Source organism: Gigantopelta aegis, chromosome 15 (genome assembly GCF_016097555.1).
Source record: "Gigantopelta aegis isolate Gae_Host chromosome 15, Gae_host_genome, whole genome shotgun sequence".
Classification (NCBI taxonomy): domain Eukaryota; kingdom Metazoa; phylum Mollusca; class Gastropoda; order Neomphalida; family Peltospiridae; genus Gigantopelta; species Gigantopelta aegis.
The window spans coordinates 7,385,955-7,410,110 of NC_054713.1; the positions used below are offsets into that span (position 1 = coordinate 7,385,955).

Here is a 24,156-nt window from a genome sequence, read left to right on the forward strand (position 1 = left end):
GTGGGGGGGGGGGGGGGGGCACACACACATACAGTGAAACCCCGTTATTAAGACCACCGATGGGACTTAATAAATATGATCTTATTAGCGGGGTGGTCTTATTAGTGGGTTACTATCATTTTAATTTGATTCCAAATTATACACAATTATAACTTAAGAAATAGATTGCAAATATAATTTATTTGAATTATTTACATAACACAATGGAATCCATTGAATAGACTATCAGTGAACACTAAAATAGAATTATATGTATATATGTTGTTACAACGAGATTAAATACAAAGATGTTTTAAAGAGTTATGGAATGAATGTTGGATCTTAAAATGTAATACAATTGTTTTTAAATAAATATTTTCTTTGACGAATTGTTGTTGCTGTTGATTATTATTATTATTATTATTATTACGTACCATCTTCAACTACATGGTTTATTGAGGTATGGGGGGTGGGGTGGGGGGTGTCCTGAACGTAGCCCAGTGGTAACGCTCTCGCTTGGTGTGTGATCGGTCTCACCAGATGTCAAATTGGGCTATTTCTCGTCCCAGCCAGTGCTCCACAACTGGTGTAGCAAAGGCCATGGCATGTACCATTCTGTCTGCGGGATGGTGTAGTTAATGGAGCCCTTGCTGCTAATCGAAAGGAATAACCTCAGCGAGTTTCCTCTCAAACTATCTCTGAAGACCATAACTGTATGTCAAGGCGGGACGTAGCCCAGTGGTAAAGCGGACTTCTGATGCGTAGTTGGTCTAGGATCGATCCCCGTTGGTGGACCAATTGGGTTATTTTGTGTTCCACCACGGATGGTATAATATATTAAAAGATGTGGTATGTTCTATCCTCTCTGTGGGACGGTGCATATAAATGATCCCTTGCTACTAATGGGAAAATGCCCACTAAACTTCCACAATTAGTATTAGTGGGAATTTGATTTGTGTTAAGGAAAATTAAAGACTTATAAAACAACTAATAAAATTTAAAATGCCGAAATATAGAGGTAACGGCTTCCGTCCCAGCTCAGACGTCCCAGTTTACCCTAAGTATGTAGAAACCTTTCAAACTGAAAGGGTATTCAGGAAATGTAAACAAAAAAAAAACCCACATTTCACAATTCAAGTAATGGTTGTTCTTTATGGTTTATGCATCCTTGAAAGGTTCTAATTAAGGATCCGACAAGTACAAACATGGCTCCCTTAAGTAGGTATTTTAAAATACTCAACATAGGGTCCAAAATGGCTGTCAAAACAAAGAATTGGTAATATATCACATGCATTATCAATTATGACAGATTGTTGATCGGTTTTAGGAGTCTGTGAATTAATACCATTCATTTCAAGATGGCTACCACAATACCGCAAGAACAACATTTCAGTCGTGAAAACTCAAGGCAATACGTGTGTAACTATAAGTCAGTGTTAATGCACAGATCAAGACATCCTTAATTAAATAATATTTTACTCAATTGTATTTAGTCCGAACGGACGTAAAAAGTGTTTTCCTTTCTACGTCCGGATATTGTTACATACTCTATATATATATAGCTGGTATTCAAAACTTGTGGCACCATGTTTCCATCGTTTTTTTCAACCGAAATAGTGCAACATATGGACACACAAACCCAAAATGTATAACCTACCGTACTCACTAAATCTCGATTGAAGTACTTGCATCATTATTAACAAACTAAATCTTCCAACGACAACATAAAAAATGTGCCCGCCATTTTAAATTTCATAAATAGAGGGAAGCAACTCGCCGTGCACATTAAGAAAAGTATTGACTTAATGTGCGCCCTTCACTACCTTGTATTGGCGTAGCCAGGATTTAATTGTGTGTGTTTACGTGTGTGTGTGTGTGTATGTGTCTGTGTGTGTGTGTGTGTGTGTCTGTGTGCCTGTATGTGTGTCTGTGTCTCTATGTGTCTCTCTGTGTGTGTGTTTGTCTGTGTGCGTGTGTGTGTCTGTGTGCGTGTGTATGTACGCGCGCGTGTGTGTGTGTTGTGTGTGTGTGTGTGTACACGTGTGTCTATGTGTTGGGGGAAGACATCCTCACTGGTTCAGTTATTTAGGGGGAGAAATATTTTCTTCGATCTGTACAAAACAGGAGATTGAAATCCTCGTCAGAACAAATCGTATTACAAATCTGGATCGGCGGGAGGGGGGATGAGTTGGCGGTGGGGGGTGGGGGGAGGGGGTGTCGTATATAAACATAGCGGACCTTTTTGTGTATCCCCGCCATCCTCGCCTACGACGTCCATGAGAAAAACTGAAATGACGAATGTCATATGTGTAGTACGATTTATTATATGACATTATTAAGGGTACTTACTATTTACTAAGTAAGTGGGTCAACAAAAAACACTACGTGGCAAACAAAATCAAACCCCAAACCCTGATTCACAAAACCAGGGGCGAAGGCTAGGGGGGTTCGGACGACCCCCCCCCCCCCCCCCCCTTCCCCGCTGAAGCAAATGGTCCACTTGCAGAACTAAAACATACAGGTTTACACATATGGAGTTTCTTGTGGTGCAAAGACAAAACAGAACCAGGTCTACTTGGTTCATATTCGACCCCCCCCCCCCCCCCCCACCAGGTCCAGATCACGCTACGCCCCTGAAATCAATTGAATTTAGAAATATTCTTCACGTTTTTCACATTTCTTTCATATAGGTTTCCAAAATTCAAGTGGCATCCTGCAAGTATTTAATTCAAAATGCATGATCTTGTTTACAGCACAATTTAGATTAAAAACAAGACACCGACAATGTATTTTTAACGTAAATAAGCAACTTCTAGAATCTACTGATCTTTGACCTGCTCTGCTTCCGGAATATCGCACTTGCGCAGTTCGGAACTCCGAAGTGTACATGCCATAAAAGTTGGTTTAGCGTTGATTTTAATTTAAATTTAGGAGACTACAGGCTTTTAAAGGTGAGTTCTGTTGAATAATAGACATTTCATTCACTTATATATGGCGCTGATGCACATGTTAATAAAAGGCGCAGACGAAAGCAGTAGCTTTATTTCGAAATGTTTGTTTTGATAAGAACTTCCGACAGAAGTCGGAATAATAATTTGCCAGCTATGTGTGCAGGGTGAGGGTTCCAGGATCGTAATCTATCCCTTCTCGAACATCACCCCCCCCCCCCCCCACCCCCAAACCTGCCCGTTTTCCCATAAACTTTACTTGCCATAAAGAAAGTCCGAACCACATTAAAGCCGCACACCCGAACCAAATTGTTAACAACTACGAAAGATTACTCATTTGGTCCGAACCTAGCCCGAGTACTCTGACTGTAAGAGAGCTAGACGGACATTTGGACATAAACACGCTCTCATTACAGTCAGAGACCAGCCTATGTCTTTTTTTGGCAATTCCTGACTACCAAACGGTTAGTTCACCAAGGTAAACATCTACGGTCCGTTTTTTAACATTTTGACATTTATTGGACCCGATGTTTACAACTTGAACAGCAAAAACAAGCGTGCAGTTTCCGCCCAGATTTCAGGCGGAATCGATACAACCATGGAATTAATTATTTCGTGGCGAAATATGAGATGTACCAATAAATATAAACACTTACTGTATAAAGAAAACTTCCCGAGTCACGTTTTACGCATAAATAGACAGTTTGTCCAAATAGTAATCCTGCATCAATCCAATTTTCAGTTACGAACAAAATCTCGAATATTCCCGCCGGCCATTGTGAGCATATTTAAAATGTGATTGAAAACTGTTGGTGGAATCGGATTATTTTTATTATTATTCGTCTCGGGTTCACGAGTTTATTCCACGATATTTAATGGAATATCACGTTTAATAATAATAAATAAATAAACTTAATTAATGAATAATATTTTTTAAAAATCAATTAATTGATAATAAATTAATAATAACAATTAAATTTAACTGAATAAAACCCCTAAAATAACTAATGACCAGTAATTATAGCTAAAAAAAAGAAATGAAATTAAAACAAAAAAGAAGTGAAAAAAAAAGAGAAAAACATTTGAAACACATGTAAGCAATGGCCTGTAATAATAATATTTAAAAACAATTACTAAAGGAAATAATAATTTTGGAAAAAGTAAATATATGAAGGCCTTAAAATAAGTAATGACCTGTACTAACAATCATTATTTTTTTAATAATAATAAAAAAGAATAATACACCCCAAAACTTTAATGTGATAATATTATTAACAATGCATATAATGCAACCCACACAAAGCACATATGTAGAAACAAAAATAACAAAATAAATAAATTTAATAATCAATTCCATTCAATTCCGCAATATTTCTTTTTACTGGGTGTACGTAAAATGCTTGATACGAATAAATCTCGTTCCGCAAACTTTTCATTCCGCATTTTCGATGTGCCAGGATAAAAATAGCTTTCAAATGTTTAAATGTGTCATCTTCAAACATCTAATCCTGGAAAGGTTACCAAAGGTATTGTACTTAATATTTTTGTCTAAAATTTATTAAAATATGTTGTTGTACGTATTGAGGCTCTTAAATAAAGCACATATGCCTGATTTTATTAAATCGTGATTGCAAATGGAAAATTCGATCCAATGGATAAACGTTACGGCACAGCAATAAACATCACAATAATAAATATCGTGCCGGAGACGTTTATCTTGATGAACTACCAAACGGTAGGCAACGAGTCCCGCTCTAATACCACAACAATCCTATGTTTGACGTCAAATACCTTTACATCAATCATTTTCGAGTTAAGTGATACAAAAAAATCCACATATTAATCACTAATACACATACTACAGAAAGAAACCCGACAGCACCCACATTCAGCTACGCTTCGTGACACTCCGTCGCAACAATTACAAAGCTCGGCGATCTATTTCGAGACTGGGCGATTCCGCCTTGTGCAGCAGTTACAGGGGTCGTCTCATAAGAGGAGGCAGTACGTAGCACATACTTTTGCCGTATCCTGTCGATAACACCCCAAATGTATCCTTCAAATTCAAAATGGAATCAATAATGTGTAATTGTTTTGGTTTAATGACGTAATGAAATCCAAATTCATCCAAAACGGCATTAGCCAACTCTTCCATGTGGTAACTTCGCTTGATATGAGACGGCCCCTGTAACTGCTGCACAAGGCGGAATCGCCCAGTGCGCGATCACGTGGTCTACCTCTCGAAATAGATCGCCGAGCTTTGCAATTGTTGCGACGGAGTGTCACGAAGCGTAGCTGAATGTGGGTGCTGTCGGGTTTCTTTCTGTAGTAAGTGTATTAGTGATTAATATGTGGATTTTTTTGTATCACTTAACTCGAAAATGATTGATGTAAAGGTATTTGACGTCAAACATAGGATTGTTGTGGTATTAGAGCGGGACTCGTTGCCTACCGTTTGGTAGTCAGGAATTGCCAAAAAAAGACATAGGCTGGTCTCTGACTGTAATGAGAGCGTGTTTATGTCCAAATGTCCGTCTAGCTCTCTTACAGTCAGAGTACTCGGGCTAGTCCGAACCAAATTGTTAACAACTACGAAAGATTACTCTCCTACCTTTAATAGCCGTTAGATTTCCTCCAAAGTTTGTCCAGACACAAATCTTGAAAAAAACCCATTACAATGATACAGATTCCACATACCAGATGATAACTATGTCACCTATATCGACTTTGCTGAGAGCGCATAGGGAAAAAAACATGTAATTTTATATCAGCTGCCATTTTGACTTTTTATGGAATATTCTTCAAGAGGGGTGAAAGGATAGAACTTAATCTAACAACGTCATAACATGTTATGATATAAAAGCAAACGTGATGACGTCATATTATTATTATTTATTATTATTATTATTATTTTAATGATACCACTAGAGATCATCGATTTCATAGTAATTGTGTCACATACTTTGGAGGCTTTTACCCCTCTTGAAGAGTATTCCATAAACAAGCAACATGGGAGATGGCAGAAAAGTGCATGTATTTTTCCCTATGCAATCTCAGCAAAGACAATATCGGCGACATCGTTGCAGTCTTGTGTGTGGAATCTGTATATTTGTAGTGGGGTTTTTTTGCGATTTGTGTCTGGACAAACTTTGGAGGAAATCTAATGGCAATTAAAGGTAGGAGAGTAATTTTTTGTAGTTGTTAACAATTTGGTTCGGACAATAGTTCCATCCAGCAACAATTAATTATAATTTGGTTAATCTACAAACCTGTAACACACTTAGATCACGTTTTTATCAAATGGAGTGAAAAAGCAGGTTTTATATCGATAAATACCATGGGAATCCCCATGTCCCAATTGCTTGAAATAATTTTGAAAGTTAGTATTTTGATGTCACCGGTAGATGTTGCTCGAAGCACAATGCCTACATCACGACAAATTTCACAGACTTGGGGTGCGTTTCTTTCACCTCTCCTGGACATGTTCCAACTGTTCTGTCCTGGTTGTATCCCCTCTCCAGATATCGTAAGACTTAGCAAAATTATTGGTTTTAAGGGTTTGTAACATTTTGTATTGAGACACTTACTTGTTTGAATTTTGTTACTGAAAATGTTCACGAAGTGTGAAGAAAAATCTCACAAATGAACAACAACAAATCGGATGTTGATTGCGCGAATCGTGCACGAGAAAACAAACCGAACCAAAATGATAACGGTCACGTGGTTTACCAACGTCTGTGACATTGAAATGGAAATATCCCCTCTAAAAATAGATTAGACCTTGTCTGCTCAACGTTTTTTTTCTCAAACGTGCGTCCGTTTTTAAGAAATACGAAAAATGTATTTTGTGGTATTACAAACACCAGCATTACCAGGATTACCAAAAACCACTTCAGGTGAATGGAAATGTATTTTCTAAATAATAAACGATAAGTAAAGTGCAATATTATTTGTGAAAAAATGGGTTTAATAGCAAAAAACAACGCCGTAATGGTTAACAACTAGCCGTAACTAGGGTGTGTCCCTTTAACAACTACTCTCGAGTGCCAAATAAACGTACACCTACGTTTATTAAATTTGTGAAAACAATTTGGTGTCTACGCTTATTCAGCACCCTACGTTTAATTACATCTAAAAAAAAATGTAACTCCCTACGCTAATTCGGCACCCAACGCTTATTACAATTTTTAATTTATCAAATGCTTACATATAGCCTCTATTAGGGGTACCGATTTTCCGCGATCACAGAATCGCGGACGGAATTTACAATTTTCCGAGTTGTCAAATAAAATGCCAACTTTTGTGGTCAGATAATACATTTATTTATTTATTAATATACATACATTGTTTTTCTGCTTAATTGATCATTTGAACCATTAAGGCACAACAAAGTATGTTACTCTACGACAAAATGTAAACACACATTTCCGAACATTGTTGGCCGCCATTTTGTTTTTATCACTCGGCTCAGTTCGGTTTTATTCGGTTGGGTAAATTCCTAGGATGCGTTCGATTGCGTGCTCGCCTGTAAATCGATGCAACAGTTCATGCAAGCACTTTATATAAATTAATCAATTACACTTCAACACTTCATCTTTTTACCAAACATTGAAGACGGGGGTACCAAATTCTTAAAGGTAAATATGACTTTTTGTTAAGCTGTGTATACTAGAGTAGATAAAGTACAGTTCCTTTAGAATAAGGGGAACTGGCCCAAACTTTATCTACATTCTTAACTCTTTTTATATATATTTTTTTTACATTACAAATTCCATTCATTTTAATAACAAATTCCACTCAACCTTTTTATTTTCACTTGCAAATAGAGTTTATTAGAAATTGGCGAAAAAAATAATGCAGTTACATCCCCTAACTGCGTTCCAGTTCCGGCGCGTTCTGCTAACACTAACAGCTGGCATGGCCGATGACCACAGTTGTTTGTGAATCTTCAGCTGAGATTTATGCATGCCAGCCCCTGGCATCATAAGTGTCCGCACCTATGCTTTAAAAATAAAGAATGATACAGGTAAAAATTAAGTTGATGAAATTATGTTTTGTTATAATTGACCATGTGTTAAATATAGGAGATGAATCTAGCGAGCTGTCATCCACCCTGATTGTTTCGGTTTTTTGGCATGGAACTTTAAGATTTTTTTTCAAAACTGCAATCTCGCCTCACATTAATTATCATAATTTCATTTAAATGTACAAACACACTTACAGTTTTAATTAATTGTGTGTGACAGTGACACAGTTGTAACAGTTAGATAATATACTCTTCAAAAGAAGAAACGCAAAACCACATTGTCGTAACATTTGGAGAATTGATTTAATTATTGAATGGTGAGTCCGATAATTACCAAATGTTGCAGGATTGTTCACAATTCACTCTAGTCCATTGTGAGTAAGTGATAGGACACACCACCAAGGTCAAGGTCATCTGGAGTCAATACCGGGTGTGGCCTCCGCGTGTGTTGACAACTGCCTGGCACCGCCTGCCCATTGAAGCAACCAGAGTACGGATGACGTCCCGGGGGATGGTGGCCCACTCGGCCTGCAAGGCTGCTGCCAGCTCGGGCAGGGTCTGGGGCTGTGGTTGTCGCTGTCGGAGGCGTCGGTCCAACTCGTCCCATAGATGCTCAATTGGGTTCAAATCCGGTGATATCGATGGCCAAGGAAGGACATTAATGTTGTTGTTCTGTAGGAAAGCCGTTGTGAGACGAGCTGTGTGAGGCCTGGCGTTGTCATGTTGGAACACTGCGTTGGCGTTGGCCATAACTGGAACGATGTGTGGCCGGAGGATCTGGTCAATGTAGCCCTGTGCATTCAGGTTGCCCTGCACGTGGACCAGGTCAGTTCTGCCAGTGTGTGAGATGGCTGCCCACACCATGACACTACCCCCGCCGAATCTGTCCACTTCCTGCACGCAGTTTGCCGCATAACGTTCACCACGACGCCTATACACGCGACGTCTTCCATCATGACGTCGGAGCAGAAATCGGGACTCGTCACTGAACCACACCTGTCTCCATCGCAGTTGAGGCCATTGTCGATGAATCTGGCACCACTGCAGTCGGAGTCGACGGTGTTGTGGTGTTAAGATGACACCTCGAACTGGACGACTGGCACGAATTCCTACCTCACGTAGGCGGTTCCGTACGGTCTGGTCGGATATCCTGCGCAAACCTGGTATTGCTGCGGCTGTGGAGGTGGCAGTAGTCAATCGTTCCCGAAGGTGGCGTACCGGATGTAGCGGTCCTGCCCGGGGGTAGTGACCCGTGGTCGACCGGATCTAGGGAGGTCACGTGTTGATCCATGTTGCTGGTAACGGTCCCACAGTCTGGAGATGGTGCTTGGGGACACATGGAATGCCCTGGCAACGGCTGTTCTGGATTCGCCTGCGTCTAGTCGGCCGATGGCATTGTTTCTCTGCGGTTCATTGAGACGTGGCATGTCCTGGATTGTCAACTGTCGGCCAGATACAGAGGCCAGGCAAGCGAACACCCTGCACTTTTATACTGTCGGTGTTCATGTTGCACGTACAGACAACGCACGTGCAGTGGTGACATGGTTTGCACGTGGCTGCGTTTTTGCGAATATTCACATTTTGGAACTTTATTGTACAGTAGCTGCGTTTTATCGAATGTAACCGTGGGAATGTGTTTGGGACATGCAATGACCTTATATTCACAAAGCATGAACCGGTAGGAAACATAAAATCGGAGTTATAACCCATTTGTACCCTTTTGCGTTTCTTTTTTTTGAAGAGTATAGAAACATATGTTTATAGTGAACACATTTTTTCATACTATGGAATTTACTACAAGTTATTTATTTCTGAGCCGCTCGTTTTCTAAATTACATGTACACATGTACACACAACAATAGTATCTTTTTGTTATTTCCAAAACACTTATTTTTATTTTTACGTCAAACCAAATTGTTTTCATTACTAGTAAATTTTATACAGTTTAGCTAAATTTTCAGACCCTATGCTAATTCAGCACTCTACTTTTATTGGGGTTTTTTTAAATTTCCACACCCTATGCTAACTCCACACCCTACTTTTAATTGATTTTAGAAAATTTTCCAGACCTTATGCTTATTCAGCCCCTATGTTTATTAGGCACTCGAGAGTACGATAAATGGCTATCCTACCTTTAGTAATAATTCCCGATAGATTTTCCTCACATTTTGTCCAGACAGAAATCATTAAAAAACCATTACAATGACACAGATTGCACATACCATGTTGTAACCATGTCACCTGTATCGACTTCGCTTAGATCTCCAAGGACAAAAAGAATATAATTTCTCATAGTCTGCCATTTTTTTTTTTTTTTTTTTTTATGGAATACTCTTCAAGAGGGGTGAAAGCCTCCGAAATATGTGACGTAATTAATATGAGGTCACCACTATGGCATTATACCATGACACATGTCATGACGTTGTTAGATTATGTTTTATTCTTCCACCCCTCTTGGAAGTTGGAGAACTTTCCATAAAAACAGCGAAATAGCAACCAGCAAAAATATTGCATGCTTTTTGTTCTAGAAGACGGCCGTACCCTGAGCAAAATCTAGGTTGGGGGGGGGGGGGGGGGGGGGGGGGGGGGGCATTACTTTTTATAAACAAATGAAACACGATACAAATTAAACTGAGATGTGTATGCTAAAAAAGAAAGAAAAAAAAGGTTAGATTATCGGGGGGGGGGGGGGGGGGGTACAGCCCTGGAAGATCTGAGTGAAGTCGGTATGGGCGAAACGGTTATCATCTATCTATAGTCCGTCCCATCCTCCTACAAAAAATTTGGGTTTTTTTCGTAAATAATTTGTTTGGGTTGAGGTAAAAATAAAAGTGTTTTTGAATAAAACAACCCTATTTTTGTGTGCAATTTAGAAAACAATCGACTCAGAAATAAATAATTTGTAATAAATTTCATAGCAATCACAAACATCATCCTGATACTTGAATAAAACAAATCATTTATTTGGACAAGTGAAAATATTGGCGGACAAGTATATTTCTAGATGTAATTGTCCGGTGGACTAGTAACAAATTCTGCATATTTGTATCACTGGTCCTTATCAATGTATGTTTTAACATAAATATCTTTCTTGATGTATGTCTGTAATTATATTTATTAAAACCCAGAATGCAGCTTATATTTATTCAGCCAAACACTTACATGTGTATACCATTATAACCATTCATTTGCTAAACCTATAACACAACTGTAAGATATCAGAATTGTTAATTCGTTTTTCTAAAAAATGTCTGATAACATTGGTTCTCGATGACTCTATTTTGTAATTTGCCTTAAAATATTTTAAATTTTTTTTATATATAGATTATTGTTTTGTTGAACAACATACCCGTTTTGCACGAGCGTAGGAAAGTGCCAAAATGTGTGTGTGTGTGTGTGTGGGGGGGGGGGGGGGGGGGGGGGGGGGGGGGGGGGGACGCACGCACACACACACATATATATATATATACGGTACTAGAAATACTAATAAAAAGGTAGCTATATGGATAACAACTGTCTGTTTATAAATATTGATTGAACCAAATGCTTATGCTTACCGAAACTATGATACAAATATTTCATTTGTTTTTCAGATATGACCCTTTTGCAAACCATCATTGGAGTTTGCACACTCATCTTTGTTGGTGTGAATTTCACAGAAGGTAAATTTAAAATGCTAATTTCGGAAAGTACAGCATAATTCTTGTTATCCGAGGGGCGACACGTAACCCAGTGGTAAAGCGCTCGCTTGATGCGCGGTCGGTTTGGGATCGATCCCAGTCATTGGGCCCATTGAGCTATTTCTCGGTCCAGCCAGTGTACCACGACTGGTACATCAAAGGCCGTGGTATGTCTTATCTTGTCTATGGGATGGTGCATATAAAAGATCTCTTGCTGCTAATCGAAAAGACTCGTAGCACATGAAGTGGCAACAGCGGGTTTCCTCCTTCAATATTTGTGTGGTCATATAACCCAGTGGCGTAGGCAGGATTTTGTATTGCGGGGGGGGGGGGGAGCACCTGGCATCCAAGCAAACAATGATATCGAGTAGTGGGATATGACACAGGAACCTTTTTAATGTAAACATTTCCTGGGATTGGGGGCCATGGTCTCCCCCCCCCCCCCCCCCCCCCCCCCCCCCCCCCCCCCCCCCCCCCCCCCCCCCCCCCCCTCCAAGCAGGCTTGAAAATAATTTGAGGTTACTTAGGTTTCTGTCAGGGTAATTTTATTATTGTGTTTTATTATTATTATTTTTTTAAAGTTAAAACTTTTGACAAAATTAATTACTCTTATCATTACTGTATGATTGTCATAACCGTAACATTAATTGTAACCCATTTTCTTTCTGGAGGTTTTATGTATAAGTAGAATAGTAAAAGTGTTGAAAATAACAAAACAAAACAAAAAAACTATTTTTGTCTGCAATTTAGAAATCAATCAGCTTGGAAATAAATAACTTGTAGTAAATTCCATAGTATGAAAAACTTGCGTTCCCTGTGGAAAAGAGATTTGAAATGTTCTGATTTTTGAAACTGCATTTCATGCACTTTGACACCTTTTAAGCAGCAGTTCTTTTACTACTAATAATCTGTCAAACAATTATTTTAAAATGTGTCCATTAATTGGCACAATATTTGTACTCTCTGTACCCTCAGACAAGGCGGGCTTCGTTTTCGTTGGGGGGTTTTTGTTGTTGTTTTTTTGTGTGTTTTTTTCAATCAAAATGTTCTAACATAGCCTTACTGCAAGGTTGTCTTCTAAAGTTTAATAAAGTATCCTGGAAACATTAGAAATCCGTCATTTATTATTTTGTATTCAGTAAATCTGTTTTTAAATTATATACTATTTCATGTGTCTTTACCGTTATAATTTATGTCTTTACCGTTATTTTTTAACTAATATGCATGACATAAAATTAATATGTTCCAAGCGTAATTGCAGCTAGTTTTAATATTTGTTTTATTTTTTCTTTCAGGTGATAAGGGCGGCTGTAAGTTGTATTTCATTTTTTGCCTTCTTTTGTTGTTTGTATCGACAACGCACGTATATTGATCAAATTAATAGCAAAACCTTTATTCAAATGAGGAAGGGGCGGGACGTAGCTGAGTGGTAAAGTGTTCACTTGATGCGCGGTCGGTCAGGAATCGATCCCCATCGGTGGGTCTATTGGGCTATTTTTGTTCCAGCCAGTGCACCACAACTGGTATACCAAAATCCGTGGTATGTGCTATCCTTTCTGTGGGATAGTGTATATAAAAGATCCCTTGCTACTAGTGGAGAAAAAAATGTTGCGGGTTTCCTCTGTAAGACTATACGTCAACATTACCAAATGTTTGACATCCAATAGCAGATGATGATTAATAAATCAATGTGCTCTAGTGGTGTCATTAAAATAACCAAACTTTAACTTTCACACAGTGGCTAGCATGGGTTGCCAGCACCCGGGGTAAGGCAAATATTGCGCCCCCAACCAGTGGACCGTTAGGACTCCCCGAGTTCCTACCACCAGTCCAGAATTTTGCACCTGGGGCAACCGTCCTGGTGGCCGCACCCACGCTACGCCACTGCTTTAACATATTCACTTATCAAACTTTGGCTAACGCCATATAACCGTAAATAAAATATGTTGAGTGTGTCGTTAAATAAAACATTTCCTTCCTTATTAAACATGGCAACTTTCATATCTGTTAGAAATGGGCCTGCCGTGCGATTCTAACACTAGCACGTGCGTGACGTGGTAAAATTGGGGTCATTGTGATAGTGTTTGAAATTCTGTCAGTGATATAGACAATAATATCGTCCGTTGCCCAGTTTCGGTGAGGTTCCTGTTTCGGTGGTTGCGTTGTTTGTGCGCAACAGTACGTGTATTTGAATATTTTTGACAAATTTGACTTTTGCATGGGGAAAGTAAACAAATATCAGTCATATTCACAGAAATATTTGTTAAAATAAAGTTAAAACGAGCAAAGAAAGCAAGATTGAACTTTACCCACTCATAAACACGGCACATTTCTTATTGTACCTTTTTTTCTATGATTTTCAAAGACTGTAATTTGAAAGAAAATTTAAGTTTAAAAACTATTTCTGTGTGTTCTCAGCTGTACTGGTGTCAGGCTTATTGAAGTCACACGATTGTCATGGCATCTGCTGGTAAAACTCTCTTTGCAGATGCTTGCCAAAAATGATCTTTCCGGATATCTGTTTATACATGTATATATTTATTAAAACTCAGAATGCAGCTTATATTTTTTAAACCAAGATTTTATGATTATAACCATTCATTTGCTCAACTTATAACACGATTGTAAGACACCAGAATTGTTATATTCGTTTACCTAAAATGTTGTCTGTTAACACTGGTTCTCGAGGACTCCATTTTGTAATGTGCCTTAAAATATTTTGTTTATAAATTATTATATGTACATGTTTTGTTGAACAACATACATGTTTTGATAAAACACTGAAAAGTTTGTGTTGGAAAGTTTGTTGCTGTAAGCTATACCACTAAACGTTTCACTGACCGAAACAGGTTACGTAGCTAACAATATTTACTGCTGATGCATGCTACAGTGGGGTTTTTTATGCACGTGCGGTAAACTTAGCTACTTAGTGGCCAGTTTTAGTGCTCATTTGAAACAGAAATACTAATAAAAACATAGTTATTTGGATAACAACTTTCTGTTTATAAATATTGATATGCTTTAGAACCGAATGCTTATGCTCACCGAAACTGGTTCAGCCATGATACATGAGTGGCCGTTAGATACCAGTTAGTTGTTTTAGAATGTATATAAGGAGCGAAGTTTGATCCGTTTTTAAACAACGAGTTGTAAGGTAAATGGTATCTAAAGGTAGCACTAAACCAAATAACTTCCTGCTGGGTCAAAGTTCGAGGTGCACCCAACTTTTGATAGAGAAGTGAACACCACAAGTCCTGTGATTGGTTATAAATGTGAGTGTGTTGGTTGTAAAAAAAATTAGTTTCATCTGGGCTAAAAATGTATGCAATTTTATTTCATCTAGTACCACTGTGTCAAGTAGCCTTGTGCATGGAACATGTATGGGGTACCTGTAAAAAAAAGTACTCAAATTTTGTGCCGAACTAGGGTAGTCATAGACGCTACCCGTTATCTCAGAAATGAGCAGCTTGACACCCACTTTTTTGTGATTCACTTTAAGGGTGAGGGGTAGTAGTATTTATATCCATGGCGTTTATGTCGATTGATACGTTGCAGGTAGGAGTTTTAGCCACATATGTTACTATTGTCGTCTATGGGATTTGATTTGGTAGTATACACCCTATAGCACATATTCAGTGCATAATAAAAAATATTGTGATTTTGTGATTTTATTTAATTAAACTATACTGGTTGATTAATTAGCTGTCACTGGACCATGCAAGTTCACAATGACCTTGACTGTGACACTAATCACTGTACATGGCTCTGAATGGAGTTTGAATCAAAGTTAGCACTGAGGAAAAGTTGGTTTTGGCCTATAATTCATACTGTAAATATTTCAATAATTTCTTTTCACATGGTATTTGACTTGCCATATACAACTGCTCTTAAATATGGTGTTATATATAGGCAACCTGAATTAAGATTTTAATAGCAATTTATTTTTATATTAAAAATAACATGTGTCAATAGTGGGTTAATGTCTTTAGTTTCCATTAACATAGTTAATTTTTCATGTATGAAATTCTGAAAACTCAAATTTGTAAAGAACTTGATTTTTATTGTCATTTTGACATATTTATAGGGTGCTAAGTTATATTTTAGACAAGTTTGTAGTTTTATGCAAAATTTAAAATAAATTTAAAGAAAAACTTCACCAAAGACATAATTAAATTTGTTGTCACTATTGTGCCTTCTGTTCTTAGTTATACATAACAATAATCTTGTTAAACATACCTTTAGATCTCCAGATCAAATATTTTTTTTAATAATCACTTAGTTTGCTGTCATGAAGACCATTTTAGGTTTATACTGGATTCAGAACCAATTTTTTTTCAGATTTGATTATCTGCCTTGGAGTAAGTTGGTAATTTATTTTATTGTTAAAGCTATATTACCCAATGTTACTAGCTAAATAAAATGCTGGATTACTGATTGTAGAAATACATCCAATATACATATTGTATTGATCTGGATTAGAAAATAATGCAATAAAATAGATGTTCGGATAATTATGTCATTTAAAAGTAGTTTTTTTAAGTAATTAATCAAAAATAAATGTGTGAAAGCTGGATGATAATTCCAGATATCACAAATATTAAAAGCTACAAATAAAATATAGTCAGGAATATGGGTGGCTCCCAATGGTTTTGATGGTTCATTATGAAAATCAGCATGGCCGATGGATTTGAAATTCCCACACCTGGTAACTTGAAGATGGCCACACCCTGCATACAGGATTTCCTCCCAACACTAATGTCCAGAACATTAAGTTATTACTTCATACAGGTACAATCATGTTGGTGTTTCCTTCCTCAGACAGTGTATTTTTTTAATACTGATATTTCTTTGATGTACCTGTTCAGGTCTCCTAATCTAGGGGTCAGTCAAGTGCATGTGTTTTAATGGAATACTTTAAAGGAGTAGACGTACTCTGGCTATCTTTGTTGTCTCTACATATATACCTGAGTACACACACCAAATTGACAGTAAATATCTTCAGGAGTTTTATTTTAAAACATTTTGTTGTTTAATATGACATATTGCATTTGTACAAAACTATACAATATATATGCCTTATGAGGTGTACATTATATTAGGTTGCACTGTAGAAACAACAGTTTCAGTGAGGCTGTCACTTTATGTCAGAATATACCAGATCCTGGTTGTCATAAAAACACATAGCTGGACACTTTTTGAAAAATGTATATTATCAGTATAGGTAGTACTAAACCAAATAACTTCCGGCTGGGTCAAAGTTTGAGGTGCACCCAACTTTTGATAGAGAAGTGAACACCACAAGTCCTGTGATTGGTTATAAATGTGAGTGTGTTGGTTGTAAAAAAAATTAGTTTCATCTGGGCTAAAAATGTATGCAATTTTATTTCATCTAGTACCACTGTGTCAAGTAGCCTTGTGCATGGAACATGTATGGGGTACCTGTAAAAAAAAGTACTCAAATTTTGTGCGGAACTAGGGTAGTCATAGACGCTACCTGTTATCTCAGAAATGAGCAGCTTGACACCCACGTTTTTGTGATTCACTTTAAGGGTGAGGGGTGGTAGTATTTATATCCATGGCGTTTATGTCGATTGATACGTTGCAGGTAGGAGTTTTAGCCACATGTTACTATTGTCATCTATGGGATTTGATTTGGTAGTATACACCCTATAGGACATGAATATTTTTTTACGTAACATATCCTCAAAAACTAGGTTTAAAAAAAAATATATATATTTTTTCGACTAAAAGCTATTTACAGACAAATGATTGTCAGGTTAACTATATACGTAATCAATTTTGATTGTGCTGTTTTTTATTGGATGTATGACATTGGTGACATGGTCATCACCTGGGAACAGCCAGTCGTATGTCTTGAAATTGTTAACACGTACAAAAATGTAAAAAATAACGAATGATGTTCTCACCAATGGGTGTGTAAGAATTCTGTTTTATTTTGTAGATTACGAATCTCAAGGACCTTTGTTTTCGAAGGACAGTCAGTTGAATTATCTTATTTTTATTTATTTGTTCGGTTGTTTGTTGCTTTTTGCTTCTTCTTTCTTTCCTTTGTTTTTGTTTTTTGCTTGCTTTTCTGGTTTTGTTGTTTTTGTTTTGTGTTGTGTGTTTTATTTGTTTGTGGGCAATTCCACGGTAACGGAATTACGAGTTGGAGAGATATTTCAGGCATTAAACTCAGCTAGTCCACATAAGAAAAATTATCATAATGATGTAACTATGTAATACACTAGTACTGCACTAGTGCTTGTCATGGGCAGAAGTGAGACTCCCTACTGCGAGGTGTAGTGCATGAGTACTTAATTAAAGTTTGGTAACGGAATTACGTAAAAACGGACACCATTTTTACGGGCACCGCAAAACATCTACAAACTCTGTGAAGTATGATGAAATAATTATTTATCTTCATGATGGAATGATCTCCTACTGACTTGTGATTAACAAAATAGAAATTATATTACAAATTATCTTTTCATAATTTTGTTGTTCAACATTGAATGCCGGTAACGGAATTACACAGTTTGGTAACGGAATTACCGCTCTGAACTTACTTTTGAAAAACAATATTTATTTACTTTAAATTTGATTTGCAAATATGTTGCATAATTTTATAAGTTAAATAATAATTCAGTATACTTGTTTTAAGCATTCATATTAATATTTCAAATGATAACTAGTTTCAATATCGGTAACATGTACACGTACATGTATATGAGTGGAGATTTAAACTAGCACTAAACTGTGTACATATTACATAGTAAAAGTTTAAAATGTTTGACAGCAATTGAAAAAAATTCTTGAACAGTGACATTGTTAATAACGAAGAGAATTACACCAGGTCAGAGGAACACAGGCCAATTAAAATTATATAAACTGACCGTCAAACATCTAGATTGTATTACGGTAAGTGAAAGATATTATGCCTAATAATAAAATTCCTCATCTATCTGAGGTTATGATAACATACACGACAAAAATCAAAAACCCAGTATTTTCTTTTTGGGCCAATCAAATATGCCATCTTTCCATTTTAAGAATTTTACTCAGATTAGATTTCCTTGTAAAGACAGCATTAACACTATAAAACGGTTGCTTTCTTTTTGTCCATTATATACATTTAAAAGCATAATGTTGGTAATTAGAATGATACTTTCTATTTTCTGGATATCCTGTCATTTAAATATAAATTATTAAATACATGTACAGTCAATAAATGCCTTTGGATAAAGTAAAATTAAAGTTTGCTTCAAGTAAACATGTTATGTTACATTTCCACTTTCTGGACCCTATATATGTTTAAAGATCTATACAGAGCTTGAAATTGTGGCCTGTAAAAAGTGAAAAGAAGTCTATTTTTAAATCTTGCAAGTGAAATAAACATTCACCTGCTAAAATTAACTAAAAATTGCGTCATTTTTCAAAAAACAGATGTACGTACGATCATCTCATCTTGTATTTAGCTGAGGCCGAGCTCATAATTCTATTACATTTTAATTTTATAATGCTCTAAACTACACATCAGAGGTCTTAAGTTTCCACACATTATCCCAAACCCTACATTCACGTTGTGCTGTCTTATTTCCAGCAGGCCATTTTTGTTTCACAGCAGGCCATATTTCTTTTGGCCTGCTATTTAAAAAAATAAATAATGGCAGGCCATATTTAGCTTCATATTTCGAGCCCCGATATAATTCTAGTAGGTTTCGATTATAACTTGAATTTTGTCATGGATTTGCAGAAGTTTAGTCATCATAATGAAGTAGTACTGTTTGGTTAAAGTGTATCAGATTTCCTTAATTTCTATATTGTCAATGGATAACATTTATATATGGGTGTTCCACAAATGCATTTGGAGCCACTACTAGTACTATTACCATATGGATTTTTAAAAACGATTTTGTATATCTTCCTAATGTTACATCACTTGATGTATTGGTGCATATGGATAAGAGTGTAGCATTTTAGTACTATGTAGGTTTATATTAAAGTGTTTCTTGACACTATATACCAAAGACAGTAACGGAATTACAAACCTATGGTAACGGAATTACATATGTTTACAGCTATATAATTTTACTAATAATGTATGAATTTGAAAGTAAATGTGTCTGATTATGTGCATTAACATATACTCAGAGAATATGAGTTGATTCCTTGATTAAATATATATGAATAATACAATCTAACTTTTTGTTTGTTTTCGGTAACGGAATTACAAACTGATTCTATGTTTTTTAATTTCCCCTAAATCTAAAAAAAAAAAAAAAATTCATTAAAGTGGATTATGAAGTAAAGTATTTCGTTAGTGGTAAAACAAAAACACTAATAAAAAGAATATTACCTTCAATTACATGGCTGCTGTACATAAATTCATAGTGTGTATTACGGAAGTGTCATATTTTTAGTGTGACGGTATCCTCATAAAATAGTTAAAGTCTAACACATCCATTTATTTTACAATATTTTACTTACCAGATTTGGATTCTCCAGACAATTTTACATTAAAAACAATCTTAATATATCAGGAATAACATGATTTGATTTTTTCACTCCATGTCCACTTTAGTGTGGAACTGCCCTTGTTGTTGTTTGTTTTGGTTTGTTTTTTCGTTTTTTTGGTTTGTGTTTTTTTGTTTGTTTTTTTTGTTTTTTTATTTAAAAAATTGGGTGGGGGGGTGGGTGGGGGGTGTTGGGGGTTGTGTTTTTTTTGCTTTTAAAAAATAAAATCTTCTAATATTATTTAGTAGTTCTACAAAGGATCATTCATTGTTTTATGGAGATTGGTTTGAAGTGGGAATAAAATTTATTAGTGATTTATTCAGCGATAAGAATCAGTTTCTAACTCGTTACTAATATTAAATTTAAGTTCATGTACAAGCTGAATATTAATGTGTTTATCCTATGTTGTTATAGCTCGAGTCACCTCTAGACCTCCCCTTATTGATATTGATATGTATGGGGAATATCAATAAGAGGAGGTGACTCGAGCTAATGTTGGTAGTTAAATGGTGGGGGAGGGAATATATACTCATGGAAAAAAATAAGGGATCACACCCACACTAACAGGACAAAAGTAAGGGATCACACCCTCACTAACATGAAAGAAATAAGGGATCACACCAACACTAACAGGAAAGAAATATGGGATCACACCAACACAAACAGGACAGAAATAAGGGATCACACCAACACTAACATGAAAGAAATAAGGGATCACACCCACACTAACAGGAAAGAAATAAGGGATCACACCCTCACTAACAGGAAAGAAATAAGGGATCACACCAACACTAACAGGACAGAAATAAGGGATCACACCCACACTAACAGAAAAAAATAAGGGATCACACCCACACTAACAGGAAAGAAATAAGGGATCACACCCTCACTAACAAGATAGAAATAGGGGATCACACCCACACTAACAGGAAAGAAATAAGGGATCACATCCACACTAACAAGATAGAAATAGGGGATCACACCAACACTAACAACTAAAGTGAGGGATCACACCCACACTAACAGGAAAGAAATCAGTGATCACACCCACACTAACAGGACAGAAATAAGGGATCACACTAACACTAACAGGACAGAAATAAGGGATCACACCCACACTAACAGGGCAGAAATAAGGGATCACACTAACACTAACAGGAAAGAAATAAGGGATCACACCCACACTAACAGGGCAGAAATAAGGGATCACACCCACACTAACAGGACAGAAATAAGGGATCACACCCACACTAACAGGAAAGAAATAAGGATCACACCCACAATAACAGGAAAGAAATAAGGGATCACACCCACACTAACAGGGCAGAAATAAAGGATCACACCAACACTAACAGGACAGAAATAAGGGATCACACCCACACTAACAGGGCAGAAATAAGGGATCACACCAACACTAACAGGACAGAAATAAGGGATCACACCCACACTAACAGGAAAGAAATAAGGGATCACACCCACAATAACAGGAAAGAAATAAGGGATCACACCCACACTAACAGGACAGAAATAAAGGATCACACCCACACTAACAGGACAGAAATAAGGGATCACACCCACAATAACAAAAATGAAATAAGGGATCACACCCACACTAACAAGATAGAAATAGGGGATCACACCAACACTAACAAAAAAGTGAGGGATCACACCCACACTAACAGGAAAGAAATAAGGAATCACACTAACAGGACAGAAATAAGGGATCACACCCACAATAACAAAAATGAAATAAGGGATCACACCAACACTAACAGGAAAGAAATAAGGGATCACACCAACACTAACAGGAAAGAAATAAGGGATCACACCCACACTAACAGGGCAGAAATAAGGGATCACACCAACACTAACAGGACAGAAATAAGGGATCACACCCACACTAACATGAAAGAAATAAGGGATCACACCCACACTAACAGGACAGAAATAAGGGATCACACCCACACTAACAGGAAAGAAATAAGGGATCACACCAGCACTAACAGGAAAGAAATAAGGGATCACACCAACACTAACAGGAAAGAAATAATTAATATATAATAATATTATAACTGTCGCAAAATTTAGGGTGGCCGGGTCCTTGCCCACCCCCACCCCCTAGATCCGCGTCTGGATTTTTTTCTTTGTTTTTCTGTAGACAAACACGATTCTCTATCGATTAAGATGACGACGGAGGTGCGCAATAGGATGTTCAAGATAACCTGCACCGTGGTGAAGTACACGATACCATTCCAAATCGTTGGCTTTCAACACTTCTACTTCTACAACCTGTTGGTGAGGAAAACATCGGGTAAGCGCGTGTCCAAGTCGACGGTAGTGTGGACCATGTATCCTTACAGCTACGAAGACATTGGAATCTACACCTGTTTTGTTAAAAATAACATCACTGAAACCGCAGTCACGTTAAAGCCAATATTGAACAGTACGTGTGTTACGATTCTAAATGTTAAGCTTGTGTTAAAGGGACATGCCTGAGTTGGCTCCATTGTAAGATATTTCGGACTAATAAAATATTTCTACGATTAAACTTACATATTAAATATATTTTCTTGTTTAGAATATCAGTGTCTATATATTCAATGTGTTTCTGGTAGTCTTAATATTTCTAAGAAGCCCAAACTGAATTTTGTCTTCGAATAATTTCGTACGTACGAAAAAACTATATTTTAGGAAATAAAATGAAATTTAACCTAGTACAAATATTAGAACGATCAGAAACACGTTTAATATACAGCCACTATTATTTTATGCAGAAAAATATATATGATATGTAATTACAATCGTTAAAAAGTCTCTGTTAGTCGATAACGTCTTAAAAATAGCAGCAAACTCTGGAATGTCCCTTTAAGTTTGTATTAATTAGTATCTGATTTTATTGATTTTATTTTTAGTACGGAACAGACCCTAGTTTTTAAACACTACAGCATATTTTTCACTATTAGAGCCATATATGATCACTGAATTCAAACATTACTTATATTGTATTCTTTAGATTATCCATTTCCGTACAAACAAAGTGTTTTTGGTCATCCTGGTATTTGTTGTACCCAAAAAAAACATTTTTCATATTTTTAAAAATGCACGTGCGTCTGAGAAGTAGCAGTTTATTGATACAAGTTCTTGTCTATTTTTAAGGATATTTCCCGTTTTAATGTCATAGACTCTTCTTTCACTCTGTTGTAACATTATCCAAATGAGTTACAGGTTTGTAAATTAACTAAACTTAGTGTCCATTTTCTTTTACGGGTTAAAACTAGGGTTTGCGCCTTTATTATTATTAGTGGGGTTTTTTTACATTTATTTTATTTTATTTTATTTTATTTTATTTTTATTTTATTATTATTATTATTATTATTATTATTTTTTTTTACCCCACTGCCCCCTTTCCTTTCTCTCCTTTGAATTCCATCTCATTTCTTCCCGATCTGGCAACTCCTATCTTTCAACTTCTTTCGCTGTCCACCTCCACATCCCACTCCATGTCTCCCCAACCGCGACAGATGCTTGTCTCTTGTGGCTATCTGTGCCACACACCTGCAATTCCCCATCAGCGTTTAGCTGTGGGCTTAGTCTGACCACTTCGGGGAGTGTTCAGTAGTTACTTCTGGCATTGTTAAGAGGCACTTGTAACCACCTACTATGCACCCCTACTACCGGTGGTCATTAGTTAATGCCATGGGTCAGACCAGCTTTATTAGCGGCAGAGGACGAGGATGCCAGGTGGGTGCAGGGAAATACACAGAGACTGCACCTGTAGAGGAAGTTGAGATAGGTAGGCGATGGTGTGGACAGCTCAGAAGACGGAGTCGGAGGAAACTGACAGAAAGGGTTGAAACAGATTGAAATTGTGGGAGAAATTGAAAAGTTTTGGGGGGTTTGGGGTGGGGTTTTTAGCTCCGCTATGACGTTCATCAGTGGATATTTTCTAAAACCAATTTGTCTGTCCGTCCGTCCTTCAACTTTTCCTTCGAAGACTTTATTTTCT

At 36.9% G+C, this 24,156-nt stretch overlaps 1 protein-coding gene across 2 annotated transcripts in view; it reads left to right on the top strand.

The window, feature by feature from the left end:
- Positions 1-2,846: 2,846 nt before the first annotated feature.
- Positions 2,847-24,156, top strand: part of LOC121390406 — a 30,758-nt gene continuing 9,448 nt past the window's right edge. The window contains exons 1-5 of one of the 2 annotated variants that reach the window (XM_041522209.1): positions 2,847-2,930; positions 11,547-11,615; positions 12,929-12,943; positions 17,596-17,631; positions 22,309-22,593. In XM_041522209.1, the coding sequence (XP_041378143.1) occupies positions 11,549-11,615; positions 12,929-12,943; positions 17,596-17,631; positions 22,309-22,593 (403 nt within the window). In that variant the 5' untranslated portion in view covers positions 2,847-2,930; positions 11,547-11,548. The remainder of the gene's footprint in view (positions 2,931-11,546; positions 11,616-12,928; positions 12,944-17,595; positions 17,632-22,308; positions 22,594-24,156) is intronic. The other variant, XM_041522210.1, reaches the window with a different exon arrangement.